At 60.2% G+C, this 12,802-nt stretch overlaps 1 protein-coding gene across 5 annotated transcripts in view; it reads left to right on the top strand.

The window, feature by feature from the left end:
• The first annotated feature begins 817 nt into the window (after window positions 1-817).
• ATP2B4 (ATPase, Ca++ transporting, plasma membrane 4) overlaps window positions 818-12,802 on the top strand; it is a 29,791-nt gene continuing 17,806 nt past the window's right edge. For 2 of the 5 annotated variants that reach the window (XM_014955443.1, XM_014955445.1), the window contains exons 1-9: window positions 818-1,264; window positions 5,994-6,191; window positions 7,112-7,369; window positions 8,163-8,288; window positions 8,446-8,571; window positions 10,353-10,388; window positions 11,955-12,116; window positions 12,223-12,437; window positions 12,529-12,771. In XM_014955443.1, the coding sequence (XP_014810929.1) occupies window positions 1,069-1,264; window positions 5,994-6,191; window positions 7,112-7,369; window positions 8,163-8,288; window positions 8,446-8,571; window positions 10,353-10,388; window positions 11,955-12,116; window positions 12,223-12,437; window positions 12,529-12,771 (1,560 nt within the window). In that variant the 5' untranslated portion in view covers window positions 818-1,068. The remainder of the gene's footprint in view (window positions 1,265-5,993; window positions 6,192-7,111; window positions 7,370-8,162; window positions 8,289-8,445; window positions 8,572-10,352; window positions 10,389-11,954; window positions 12,117-12,222; window positions 12,438-12,528; window positions 12,772-12,802) is intronic. The other 3 variants (XM_014955442.1, XM_014955446.1, XM_014955441.1) reach the window with 2 other exon arrangements.

The raw sequence follows: 12,802 nt of genomic DNA, 5'->3' as shown, positions 1-12,802 counted from the left end.
CTCGTGGTCCCTGCCTGGCCACGGTGCTTGCATCTTGCTGGTTGAAGTGGTTTTGGGGCTCACCTCCTGTTGCTGGCAGTGGTTTGGGGTGCTGAGAGCTGAGCCCACTCGCTGCCATCGAGGGGAACGGCACGAGAGCTTGCAAGCAGGGTACGGAGAACTTGCAGAAATGGAGCCTGAAAGGGGTCATTAATGCAAAAACCTCTTAATTTTAGAGAAGCATGCAGGTTTTCTTAGCTTTTCTGCTTCCTGACGGGTCTCTCTGCTGATTTAAAGTCCGCTGGGTGCTGTGACCCCCTTCCCGTGGGTGCAGGCTGGCTCGGTGAGGTGCTGTTTCTTACCTGTTGGCCGAGTGGAAGAGCTGGAGCTCCCGCCCTGGGACGGCAGCCCTGGGAGGAAGCAGCTGTTTTCCACTGCCGAGGTGTATTTTTAAACCCAACTGAATGGGAGCATTTTTTATTTTTTTCTGGGCCGGGCAGCTGGGGTTTGAGTGAAGAACCACCTGGGCGCCCTTCCTGCCCGGCCCCGCGCGCTGCCGCAGCCGCCGGTTTTCCCCGCGGCGTGGCCCAGCACCCCTGAAATACCCATCTGAGCTCCCTGCGAGTCCAGCTTCTGCTCTTCCAGGCTTTTTTGGCCAAGTCTCACTGACCCCCAGGGCTGGGTGAACAAGAGGCACCTCCAAACCCCCTTATTTCTGGTGGGTGCCCACCTTTGGGTGCTGCCGCTCCCGCTCGCCCGTCCCGTGGGGCAAGTGTATTTATTACCAGACCTTCTAATGCCGGTATTTTTGTTTCCCGTCCTTGTTTTTGCAGCTCCAGTTGCTGTGGTATCCAGGGAGCCCTCCTCCTTCTGCGGGAGATGCACGCTGGTCGTTGCTAAGGTCGCCTCCGCGGTAACATGCACATCCTGTTTACACCTTTATCCGGAGAAGTTGGGCTCGGTTAGAGGCACCCGCTTCACCCGGGCAGCCCCCAGGGAAGGGACCCCCCCGAGCATCCCCCCGCCGGACCCTCCAGGGAAGCTGCTACAGGAGCCGCGAGCCGGCGTCGCCGCCACCGCGCCGGCAAGATGACGAACAACGTGGCCGACCACCACCCCGGGAACTCGGTTGCCGAAGGCAACCATGAGGGGGACTTTGGTTGCTCCATGGTGGAGCTCAGGAACCTCATGGAGCTGAGGAGCGCTGAGGCAGTTGCCCGGCTCAATGACTCCTACGGTGGCGTGCAGAATGTCTGCAAGAGGTTGAAGACGTCGCCAGTTGAAGGTAAGTGGCCAGCCTTTGGTTGGGGACCACCCGCTCGGGTCCAGGTGGTGCCTCTGGGTTGGGTTCAAGCCGGGGGCTGGAGGGGGCTGGCTGGAATAGCTCCTGTGCCCGAGCTCAGAGCGTGGTCCCGTTGCTCCCATCACAAGCCTCGTGGGAGATGACTCCCTGTGTCTTAATAAAACATCTTTACCCCAAGGCGTTGCCCGGAGCCCCACATCCTCAGGGAGGATGGAGCAGAGGTGGGATGTGGGTGGGGGTGAGGAGCTGACGGGACATGAGGGGTCCAGGGGGGGCTGATGTCCACAGCCCAGCTGCTGCCCCCCAGGTCGGGGCCAGCCTTTCCCTGTTTAATAATTGACAGCAGCACCAGCAGGGCTGCCTGGGGTGCGGGCGTAGGAGGGTGTAAAGATTGAAGGTTGCTGGGCTACTCGGAGCTCGTTTGCAGGGTGTCAGCATCTCAGCCGAGGGACAGGCAGGACGTCCCCAAAGGGGATCGCTGCTGGGGACAGGGAGATGTGTGTGGCATCCCCCCGGATCTGTAGGGCTTCTTGAGCGGCCGTGGGAGCTTCAAACCTGGTTGGGTGCTTCTGAGCATCACAGGTCTGAGCGGTGGCGGTGCTGCCAGGTCACATCTGGGAGGCTTTGGTGGAAGGATGTCACCTCTCCTCCCCGGGGTCCCGGGTGGCCTTTCTGGACCCCTGTATTGAGGGGCAGGCGCTGGGATTCCCAGTGTGGGGTGGCTGCGGGTGCCTTGGTGTGGAGATGCACCCCTTCCCTGGCGTTAAAAGGGGTTCAAGGGGGGAGAGACCCCCTGGTTACAGCACCGAGGGTTTCCCTGGATGTGGCCCCGTGGGGGCTGGGTGGGATGGGGGACGTGGCTGCCCCCCGGCTCCCAACACTGTGGGTTATTATTAGCGCCCTGAGCTGGGGCTTAGCGTCTTTCCCAGCTGTGAGTGGGACCGGGAAGGGGAGACAATATCGGGATGTCATTAGAGAAGGGGGGGAACTCCCGGTGGAAATACCAAGTCCAGGTTGCAAAACAATGTGTTTGGCTCTGCCAAACTGGGAGCGAGCTCCTTTGGGGGTGGGAGGAGAAGTGTTGGGGGGGGAAGCAGACCCAAAAGGCTCTGCCTTGGCCTGATGGCTCTTGCTGAGGGTGAGGTGAGGGGCTCTGAGGGTGAGCTGAGGGGCTGCCCTTCAATCCCAGGAGCTGCTTCCAGGCAGCCATCAGTTGCCATCTTTTTATCCCATGCCCCCAGCATATCCCTGCCTCACCCTCTCACTCTGGAGGTGCCCAGTCCCAAACCCTGTCTTGTTGAGCTCAGAGAGCAAAGAAAGATTATTTCCTACAAGCTGGGAGTTTTAGGAAGAGAAGAAGCCCAAGGCAGCCTGTGGCATCTCCTCCGATCCCATCGGAGCAGGGCGTTTGGATCCTGCTGTGCCAGGGCTGCCTCTCCAGAGGTGGCTCCCCAGGAGCCCAATACTTGGCATGACACTGCCAGGGTGCCACGATGAGGGAAACCCCGGGATGTCGGGAAGCTGCAGAGCGGGAGCACATCCCCTGCCCCGACACATCCGTGGGCAAAGCCTGGAAACGGGGAGCGGGGTGCCCAGGTGGCTGCTCACCCCGGGGTGAGCTCAGGTTGTTCTTGCAGGTGGGATGCCCCAGCCGGGGTGTAGTGAGAGAGATGCCATCTGGGGAATGCCAGCTATGCCTTGGCACGTGTGGTGTGGGGCTGTTTCCCTCTGGGGGAAACTGGGGCTGACTCAGACTTGGCCCCGAGCCCCCCTCTGCCTGCAAACCCTTCCCGAGCTGGCACTGCCAGGCCAAAACCCAGGAGCCTTGTGGGACCCGTGGGCTTGGGACGGGGCAGTGCTGTGTGTGTGGGCACTGGGTGTGTGTCACAGCCCCTCTGGGGGGAGCTGGGGCTGACTCAGACTTGGCCCCGAGCCCCCCTCTGCCTGCAAACCCTTCCCGAGCTGGCACTGCCAGGCCAAAACCCAGGAGCCTTGTGGGACCTGTGGGCATGGGATGGGGCAGCGCTGTGTGTGTGGGCACTGGGTGTGTGTCACAGCAGTTGGCAGCCCTGTGCAGATAGAATCATGGACTGGTTAGAGTTGGAAGGGACCTTAAAGCCCCCCCAGTGCCACCCCCTGCCCTGGGCAGGGACACCTCCCACCAGACCAGGTTGCTCCAAGCCCCCTCCAACCTGGCCTTGAACCCCTCCAGGGATGGGGCATCCGGATGCTGAAGTCCCCCCCACCCCCAGGGGCTGCCTTCATTGAACCCCTCCAGGGATGGGGCATCCAGATGCTGAAGTCCCCCCCCATCCCCAGGGGCTGCCTTCGCCCCTTGGGGTCCCTTGGGTGATTTGTCCTCGTAGGGTTTGTTCAGACAGGGTCTCTCCAGCATCACTGTGGGGGGTCCACTGGGACCTGCTGCTCTAGCTCTTGCCCTAAAAGATGTGGATGGACCCCAAACCCTCAGGGCTCCTCCTAAAGGGGCTTGGTGATGGTGGTGGGGGGGGTCTCTCTGCTGGGTGCTGGCTTTCCACCTCCTCCACCAGCCCTGTCCCGGGGTGGGAAGGGGAATGGGGTGGTGACGGTGACGGTTGAAGCGCAAGCGGCTTCTGTGAGTCACCGATTAGCACCAGCCCTGTCCCGGGGTGGGAAGGGGAACGGGGTGGTGATGGTGGCGGTTGAAGCGTAAGCGGCTTCTGTGAGTCACCGATTAGAGCGTCTCCCTTCCCGGTGTCCCCTGGGTGAGGAGTGTCAGCAAACACCGCCCTGACTCACTGGTAGCGGCTCCCGGGGCTGCCACCACCTCCTTCCTGAGCCAGGACCTTGCTTTTGGGGGTTCTTTACCTTTTGAAGGCTTTGCTCCCCCAAAAGCAGCTTTCCTGGGCTGCAGTGCCTCCCCTCTGAGCGGGGATGGGTGACTGCACAGGGCTTTCCTTCTCCCGCTGTCGCTTGTGCCCTCCATCCAAAATTTCTAGTGTGCTCCCCCCACTAATCAGTGCCCCCCAGGCCCTTTGCAGTGCCCCCGACCAGGAGGGATTTGCTGGCAACCTGGACCCTTTGGTGCATGCCCGGGGTGTGTGCCCACAGCTTCTGCTCCTCACAACCCTTTTCCCAGCGTCAGCAGAGATTTATGGAAAACCCCTTTCTTCCAGAAGTTGCCCCAGGAGGATTGGAAGGAACAGCTCTGGGTGGGACGTGGGCTTTGGAGGAACCACGTGTGCCACCTCCTGTGCCCCGTGGCAGCCTCCTGCGTCCTCGTGCAGGAGCGTGTGTGTGTGTGTGTGTGTGTGTGCCCGTTTCACGCCTGCCCCGCGGCACACGCTGTGCCTCCCCAGCCCTGGCGCCGGCGTGAGTCAAATCACAGCAGTTAGTTAGCCAGATTTTCCATCCGTCCCTCCCTCCCGCCGGAGACGTCGGGGTGTGGGAAGGGTTCCCGCATGGGTTGGGCTCGGGGAGGCCGTCGAGGGGGGGTCAGGAGATCCCAGGATCCTGCTTGCCCCGTCACAGCTGGGTGGGGACACGTTGGCAGGGTGTCCCCCTCCCTGCAGCTCTGCAGGAGAAAGTGGGGTGCTTTGAGGAGGGGGGGCAATGGGATCCATCCTGCTGCTTCCTCCCGGCTGGGATGGCACGGAGCTGGTGGGGAGGGAGGTGTCCCCTGAGTGGGAGGGCTCGGTCCCCCCGGGATGGCATCGCTGCCAGGCTGCTCCAGGCACCAGGATGTGTCCAGGGCCAGGCGTTGGGGCCGCCTGCCCGGTGCATCTCGGGAGCTGGCAGTAGCCCCATGGGCCATCTTAAGGTGGAGAGCAAGAAAGGGGGCTCAGCGCGGGGCTGGGTTAAGGTGGTGCTGGGCAGGGGAGGCTGCTCTCACCTGGGACCCCAGCAGCTTTTTAATGGCTTTAATGCAGGGGGGGACTGGGGAGGAATTGGCCATCTCATGTTGCTGGCCCCTGTCCCAGGATGCGAGGGCTGTGAGTCCCCGGTCCCTGGCTACCTGGGGGCAGGAGCTCAGAGTCCCCCTTCTTTTTTTCTCCCCCTTCTTTTTTTCTCCCCCTTCTTTTTTTCTCCCCCTTCTTTTTTTCTCCCCCTTCTTTTTTTCTCCCCCTTCTCTGGGCTTGCTGCATGCAGCCAGAGGGACGAGCAGCCCAGCTCTGTGTTCTCCTGCTCCTTTCCTCCCTCCCACCACCCCTTTTCCAGCAGCAGCCCCGTGTCTCCTCCACCAGTTTCCCCCCCCAACCAGGAGCTGCCCCATCTCCTGGGGGTTGTGGTGGGTCCGTGGGGCTCGGCGGAGCTCGGAGACGTTCCCGCTGTGCCGAGTCGCTCTCCGCAGCGGCTGCTCCTCGGCGCTGGCAGGAGAAGAGGGATCAGGTGGCTCCGTCAGCTCCGAGCGCCGCTCGCGGTGCCAGATTTACGGCTAATTTGATGCAGCATGTAAACAAGCCGGCCAGTGCCAACTGGCATTAACTGGCACTCGGGCGCTTTGAGGCTGCTGTGCCGGAGAGAGGCATCTCGGCGTCCTCCCTGCAGCTCCGGCAGCGTCCTGCCCCACCAGTTGGATGTCCCCTGCCCCACGGGTGACAGGAGCCAAGCCCTGCCTTGGCTTCCCCCCTGCAGACGGGGAGCTGCTCCGTGCGGGGGTCCTGCTGGCCCCAGTGGGGGGCTGTGGGGCAGCCGTGGGGTTTTCCCTCATCTGCATCTCTCCCCTCTCCAGGCCTGTCCGGGAACCCCACCGACCTGGAGAAGAGGCGGCAGGTCTTCGGTCAGAACTTCATTCCTCCCAAAAAGGCCAAGACGTTCCTGCAGTTAGTGTGGGAGGCGCTCCAGGACGTCACGCTCATCATCTTGGAAATCGCAGCCATAATCTCCTTGGGCCTGTCCTTCTACCACCCTCCGGGCGGTGACAATGAATGTGAGTCCATGGGGTCCCTGCAGGGTGGTGGGGTGCCCAGTGGGAGACCCACACAAGTTGCCATGCCCAGCCATGAGGGAGCAGGACTTTGGGATGGGTGCTGTCTCTGGAAGGTCACCCTGTGGGTCCCTCCACCCTGGTGCAGATGGAGCTGGGAGCTGCTTCTGCTCACCCTTTAGGTGGTGGCTTGTCCCCATCCTTGGGGTCCTTGGCATGGTCCCTGATGGGGATGTGCACTGTCCCTGCACTGATGGATCTGTCTGGGCACAGTTGGCACCACACCATGGCTCAGAGCTGCTCCTTACTGCTCCCCCCAAAAGATGCTCAAAGGCCAAGGAGTCCATCTGGTCTGGTGGCTTCCCAAGTCTTGTGGGGCTTCTCTTTTGGTTTGGCCATGGAGGGACAAGGCTGTCTGTCCCCCGGTACCTCTCCCCAGCCAGGGAGTGCTCCTCCCAGCCGTGACACCCCATGTGTGGTTGAGGAGCAGCGTTGGTTGAGTTTCTTCTCCCCAGTCCTGGGTCTCTGTATCATCAGAGGAGTTGAGCAGGGGCCGGGATCTGGAGATGGAAGGAGATGGTGACTCACCCCAGGGTCACGCAGCGGAGGGAGGGCTGGGTGCTGCAACTGGAAATAGAAGCCAGTTGTCCCAGCTCTCTCAGCCCAACCTCTGCCAAAAATGAAAAGTGGAAAAAAAAAAAAAAGAGAAGGTTAAAAAAAAAAAACAAACCAACCCCAAAACAACAACCAAAACCAAATGCCTCCAGGGATGTAAAAACCCTCTCCTGAGAGCAGGGGAAGCCCTTGGACCAGCTCAGGGAGGAGGAGGGAGGAGTAATTGTCTTCCAGGCTCTGCTCTGAGTGTGTTACTCAGAGGAAGGTGGTGTCTCCTTGTGCAAACAAGTCTTCTCCTCCGACTGCAGTGTGCGGGCAGTCGGCGGGCGGCGTGGAGGACGAGGGCGAGTCGCAGGCCGGCTGGATCGAGGGGGCGGCTATCTTGTTCTCGGTCATCATCGTGGTGCTGGTGACCGCCTTCAATGACTGGAGCAAGGAGAAGCAATTCCGGGGCCTCCAGAGCCGCATCGAGCAGGAGCAGAAGTTCACGGTCATCCGCAAGGGGCAGGTGATTCAGATCCCGGTGGCCGAGATCGTGGTGGGAGACATCGCGCAGATCAAGTACGGTGAGTGGAGGAGGTGGTGGGTGGTTGGGGTCTATCTCTCCACCTCAGGAGCCTGGTGGTGCCTCCTCTCTGCTTTTCCAGCCTTTTTGCCTGCAGGAGAAGCATTGGCTCCCCCCGTTACTCTATTTTCAGCATGTTGTGGCCAGGAAAGATGGGAGATGGTCCCATACAGGTGATGGAGCTTCCTCACCTTGGTGCTTGCCAGCCCAGAGCTGGGCTAGCAGAGCTAAGCCAGGCTCTGCACACAGCTTTGGGTTCCTTTAGCCACCTGCTGGTCTCAAAAATTATTCATTTTCACAATCATGTCCTTGTTGGTGAACACCACCTTAGCGAGGAGCTGTAGGAGATGTTCACTAGGTCCTGCTCCTTGTTTACTAGTGGATATGCTCAGCCCAGGCAACTCCAGTTTGGAAGGAGGTTGGTCCAAGACATGGTGTTCATGTTCACACAGGGCTTTTTCCTTCCTCAGTGGATGGACGATGGGACGGTGTCATGGTATCAGGAGGCTTTGGGAAGGATGTGGTGTTGATTCAGTAGAACCAGATGGGGGAAGCGCTGATTGAGCAAACGTCCTCACAGGGAATGCTTTTGTGCACCAGTGAAGATTTGGGTGCTATTGGATATCATCTTATAATACCCATCTGTCCTGTAACACCCATCTGTTGCTTCCTCTCCCTCTACATTTGGTCTGAGACTGAGTTTTGAGTCCTGTTGCTGAGACACGAAGCCTCCTGCCGGGACGAGGCAGGCAGGGCTGAGCTGTGCCTGATCCCTGTCCTTGCTCCTCTCCTAGGTGACCTCTTGCCAGCAGACGGGATCCTGATCCAAGGCAATGACCTGAAAATAGACGAGAGTTCTCTGACTGGGGAGTCAGACCAAGTCAAGAAATCTCTGGATAAAGACCCCATGCTGCTGTCAGGTCAGGATCCCGGGTGGCTCTTGTGTGGTCGGTGCTGGGCTGGGTTTGTGCCATGATGGAGCAGTGACTGTTCCAGAGCCCTGTTGTCCCAGTGCTGGGGAGGAGATGGGAATGACGTGGCAGTGTCCTGTCTCACTGTGGTCTCCCTGCTGTGAAGGTACCCACGTGATGGAGGGCTCTGGCAGGATGGTGGTGACGGCCGTGGGTATCAACTCCCAGACGGGAATCATCTTCACTCTCTTGGGTGCAGGAGAAGGAGACGAGGAGAAGAAGGTGAAGAAAGGTGAGGACATCTGTTGAACCTGCTTTTTTCCTTCCTTTTCCCTTTCTCCCTTTTCTGGGAAGCATCCACTGGTGTCCAACAAGCTACACCCACATTTGTGGGAGATGGTTGTGCGTTAGTGCTGGTGACCCAGGCAGGTACGGTGAGCTCTCCAGGTGGTGGGAAGGGATCCCTCCCTGCTGCCCCTTCGCCCACAGCATGGGGGTCATGCTGCCCGAGGAAAGCCCCCCTTGTGCACCCAGGCCTCTGCTCGCCAGCTTTTTCGGACAATTCCAACTCTCTCTTCTCCAGGGTTGGGGGGGTCAAGGCTCAGAGGGAAAGGTTGGCCGATAGCGGTGCCCCACGGTGCTCATTGCCCACCCCGTGGTGGGAAGGTGAGTCCTGGTTGTCCACAGGATGTTGGTAGCCCATCCAGAACCTTGAGGACTTTGCCGAAGATCTCTGCTGGTGCCTCCCCGGGGAAGGAGAGGGAGGTGCAGAGGATGGCAGGAGGGAGAGGAGGGGTTGTGTGGGGGTAGGAGAGCAGCCAGGAGGGCTGAGATGTTCCCGACCATGCTGGGACTCGAATGCTTTCCTGCCTTGGCTCTCCCATCTTGCTGCTCTGTGCCAGCTCCGATACCAGTACAAGCCAGGCCTGGGGGAAGCTCCTGCTCTTCCCCCGTGTCCCTGCGCCCCTGTTCAGCAGGTCTGGGCTCAGCTGTGAGGAGCGAGGAGCTGGCAGAAGGAGCTGTGGGTTGGCATCGCAGCCAGCCCTGCGCCGGGGAGCCCTTCCTGGGAGGCGATGCCAGGCAGGGAGAGGGTTGCTGGGCTTCTCCTGGCAGCCGTTGCGGCTCTGGGCTTCGTGTGTGCTGGGTTGCTGGGTTTTCCGTGACGGGTGGCTGGCTGGCATCGCCGGGGCTGGGTGGCTGTGGAGCTCTCGGGGTTTAGCTGCCAGCTTGGAGGTGGGAGCTCAGGGTGAGACGTGGGAATGGCACTGCTGTTGGAGCTGGAGCTGAGCAGCAGCTCGCCAGGAGCCCGGGCACGGTGCTTGGTGCCTTCCCAGCCCCGCAGCTGGTGCCTTGGAAAGCTACAGCCCTTCCCAGCTCAGTGTCTTGCAGCTCTTGATTTGGGGGCAGAGTTGGGCAGGGGGCTTCACTGGCTCGTCCCCCCACTGTGGTGCTGGGGGAGTGATGGAGGGAAGGTGTATAGACCCCTTATGATGGCACAAGGTGTGTTTAGATGGCAGCAGCAGCCCTGTGCTCCCCATGTTGCATTCAGGACCCCCATGTACAGACCTTGCCCACCACAGACATGGGGGGCAGAGCCCCCCACTAAGGATGTTGTGCTGCCCATGGTGAGGGGCAAGTCTGTGCCTCCTGGATGGATCCACTTGTGCCCGGTGGCACCAGGGGACAGGGAGCACTGGTGCTTGGCACGTGCTTCACAGAAATGGAGATCCACTTATGGTTTCTTCTCCTCAAGGGTCTGAGATGGCACTGGCACCCTTTGGAGGGGTTGCAACGGGTGCTTTGCAGGTGGGGAAGCCTGAAGCCTTGGGGACAGGGTACCTGGGGGAGTCGGGGAGCTCCGGAGCCTCCCCGGTGCTGCGAGCTGTGGACCAAGGCACGTGTGGTGTCCAGAGGGTGACCACAGGGTGCTGAGCCCTGGAGCCCCTGCAGATGGATGCTGCTGGAGCAGCATGTGGCCCCTGGGAGCGGAGCCAGCCCCAGGCTGTCCCACCAGCTTGGATGGTCAACGTGGGTCCGTGTGCTCAGCCCTCCACCCTTTTTCTCTTTGAACAGGTAAAAAAACCGGAGCCCCCGAAAATCGCAACAAAGGTAACCAGCCTCTCCATCCTTTGAACCAGCACCACACTAACTACCGAGCATTCCTCCTTCCTTCCTTCCTTCCTTCCTTCTTCTCATCAGTCTGTGCTCTTTGCTGCTCCGGCGGGACTCTCGCCTCGTTGTCCTGGGAGAGGGTGCAATGGTCCTGCGGCCGGTGGCCCTGGCACGGCATCACGGTGCCCTCCAGCACCCCATCACGGGGGTGTGCCTAGCTGGGATGGGGCTAGTTGGCTTCTCCCCGTGGCCACCTTGCTCCTGCCTGGGGCAAAGCTGTCGTGCAGGGAGGACAGGGGCTCTTCCAGCAGCCTGGACCATTGGCAGAGCATCCCTTTCTCGGGGCAAACTTCATCCACGTTGACATGAGCTGCAGCTGTGACCTGGTGGCTCTGAAGTCTGTGTGCCCCTCAGAAGCCATCCCTCTGGGGGGGAATGCGTTTGGCTCAGGGAGAGATATGGGTCCCCTCACACCGTTCCTGGGGTGAAATGTCCCACGGGGCCTGGCCAAATCGATGGTTGCACCCTCTCCTCCCATGGCCTCGACTCCGTGAGCGTCTCCTCGCCAGTGTTTCTCACACTGTTCTTTGCAGGCTGTGGAAGAAGCCCATTTCTGCACCTCTCTCTCCACCTCTCTCTCTCTCTCTCTCTCTTTCTCTCTCCTCTCAGCAGTTTGAGTTTCCCTCCTTCCCGTCAGACTGTGTCCGGGTGCTTGTTTTGTCCGTGTCGGGTCTGTCGTAACCGTGGAGGTGTCCGATGTGGAGCAGCCACGAGCTCTGGGGGTGTCTCAAGCCATTGAGTGGTGGCAGTTGGGAGGGGACAAGTCCATCCCTCTCCCCGTCCTCCAGCCAGCCTGGGTCTCCCTGGTGCAGACCTTCAGCTGGACTAGATCAGTGAGAGCAGCTGAAAGCCTGGCTGTCTCGAGTTCCTAAAAGCGTGATGGATGGCTCAGGGCTGGGGTTCAAGGAGCTGGCTCCCTCCTCTTCAATCTTCATCCAGATTTCTAACCGTCCCCCTCCATCTCACCCCCTCAGTCGCTCCCCTGGCAAGTGATTCCTGCTGAGCTGCCCACAGGGCACTGCAGAGGTGGCACCAGGAGTGGGACACAGAGCAGGGATGCTCATCAGGGGGGTGGTGGTGGTGGGCAGGGGGGGAATGGAGCTTCTTTGGGGTCAGCCCAAAGTGCTCCCCATCTGCTGCAGGGTGTAAAGCAGCCCTCGGGCAAGGCTAGAGGAGACCTGCTCCCACCCCAACGCCTGGCCAGAGGGTTTCTTGCAGCGCTGCCATAGAGGTGTGACCAGCGCAGGGGTCACGTCGCCAGTGTCAGCTCTGAGGATCTTTTATCCCTGGGGCTGGGGTAGATGGCAGAAAACTGCCCCATAGAGAGGTGGCAGGGCCCCGGGACACGAGGTTTCCATGTGCTCAGATGCGTGTGTCGTCGGGAATGGTTCTTGTTCTGGGTCTTCTCTCTCTCCCACCACCATCTTTCTCAGTGGTGTCCTACAGGTTTTTCTGGTCTCTCTCCTATTCACACGTGGTGTCTTGTTTTGCCCTGGGCTGTAGCTAAAACTCAGGATGGTGTGGCCTTAGAGATCCAGCCCCTGAAGAGCCAGGAAGGGGTGGAAAATGAGGAGAAGGAGAAAAAGAAGGTGAAGGTGCCCAAGAAGGAGAAGTCTGTGCTGCAAGGGAAGCTCACGAGACTGGCGGTCCAGATCGGGAAGGCAGGTGAGTGGTGGTGGCCTGGCACGAGATGTCATCCCAAAGCTCTCCCAGAAGGCTGTCCCCTTCCCCTGCGTCCCCTCACCTCTTTCTCTGCCTCGTCTTCCTCCAGGGCTGATCATGTCGGCCATCACAGTCATCATCTTGGTGCTGTACTTCGTGATCGACACGTTTGGGGTGCAGGGGAGGCCCTGGCTGGCGGAGTGCACCCCCATTTACATCCAGTACTTCGTGAAGTTCTTCATCATCGGTGTCACCGTGTTGGTGGTGGCTGTGCCCGAAGGGCTCCCGCTGGCGGTCACCATCTCCCTGGCTTACTCCGTGAAGGTGAGCCCACGAAGCAGTGGGGCTGCTGGGGGCACGATGGGGAAATTCAGGCTTTTGACTCTAACCTTCTGGGTCACGGTGCCTGTTGCAGAAAATGATGAAGGACAACAACCTTGTGAGACACTTGGATGCGTGTGAGACCATGGGCAATGCCACTGCCATCTGCTCAGACAAGACGGGCACGCTCACCATGAACCGCATGACCGTGGTGCAGGCCTACGTGGGGGACACCCACTACCGCCAGATCCCTGACCCTGATGCCATCCTGCCCAAGGTCCTGGACCTCATAGTCAACGGTGTTGCCATCAACTCTGCCTACACATCCAAGATCCTGGTGAGTCGGAGAAGCCCAACCTTGTGTCCTG

This window comes from Calidris pugnax, unplaced genomic scaffold (assembly GCF_001431845.1).
Source record: "Calidris pugnax isolate Ruff unplaced genomic scaffold, ASM143184v1 scaffold215, whole genome shotgun sequence".
Lineage (NCBI taxonomy): Eukaryota > Metazoa > Chordata > Aves > Charadriiformes > Scolopacidae > Calidris > Calidris pugnax.
Note: the sequence above shows the minus strand (reverse complement) of the source record. Positions and strands in the feature narration are given on the sequence as shown.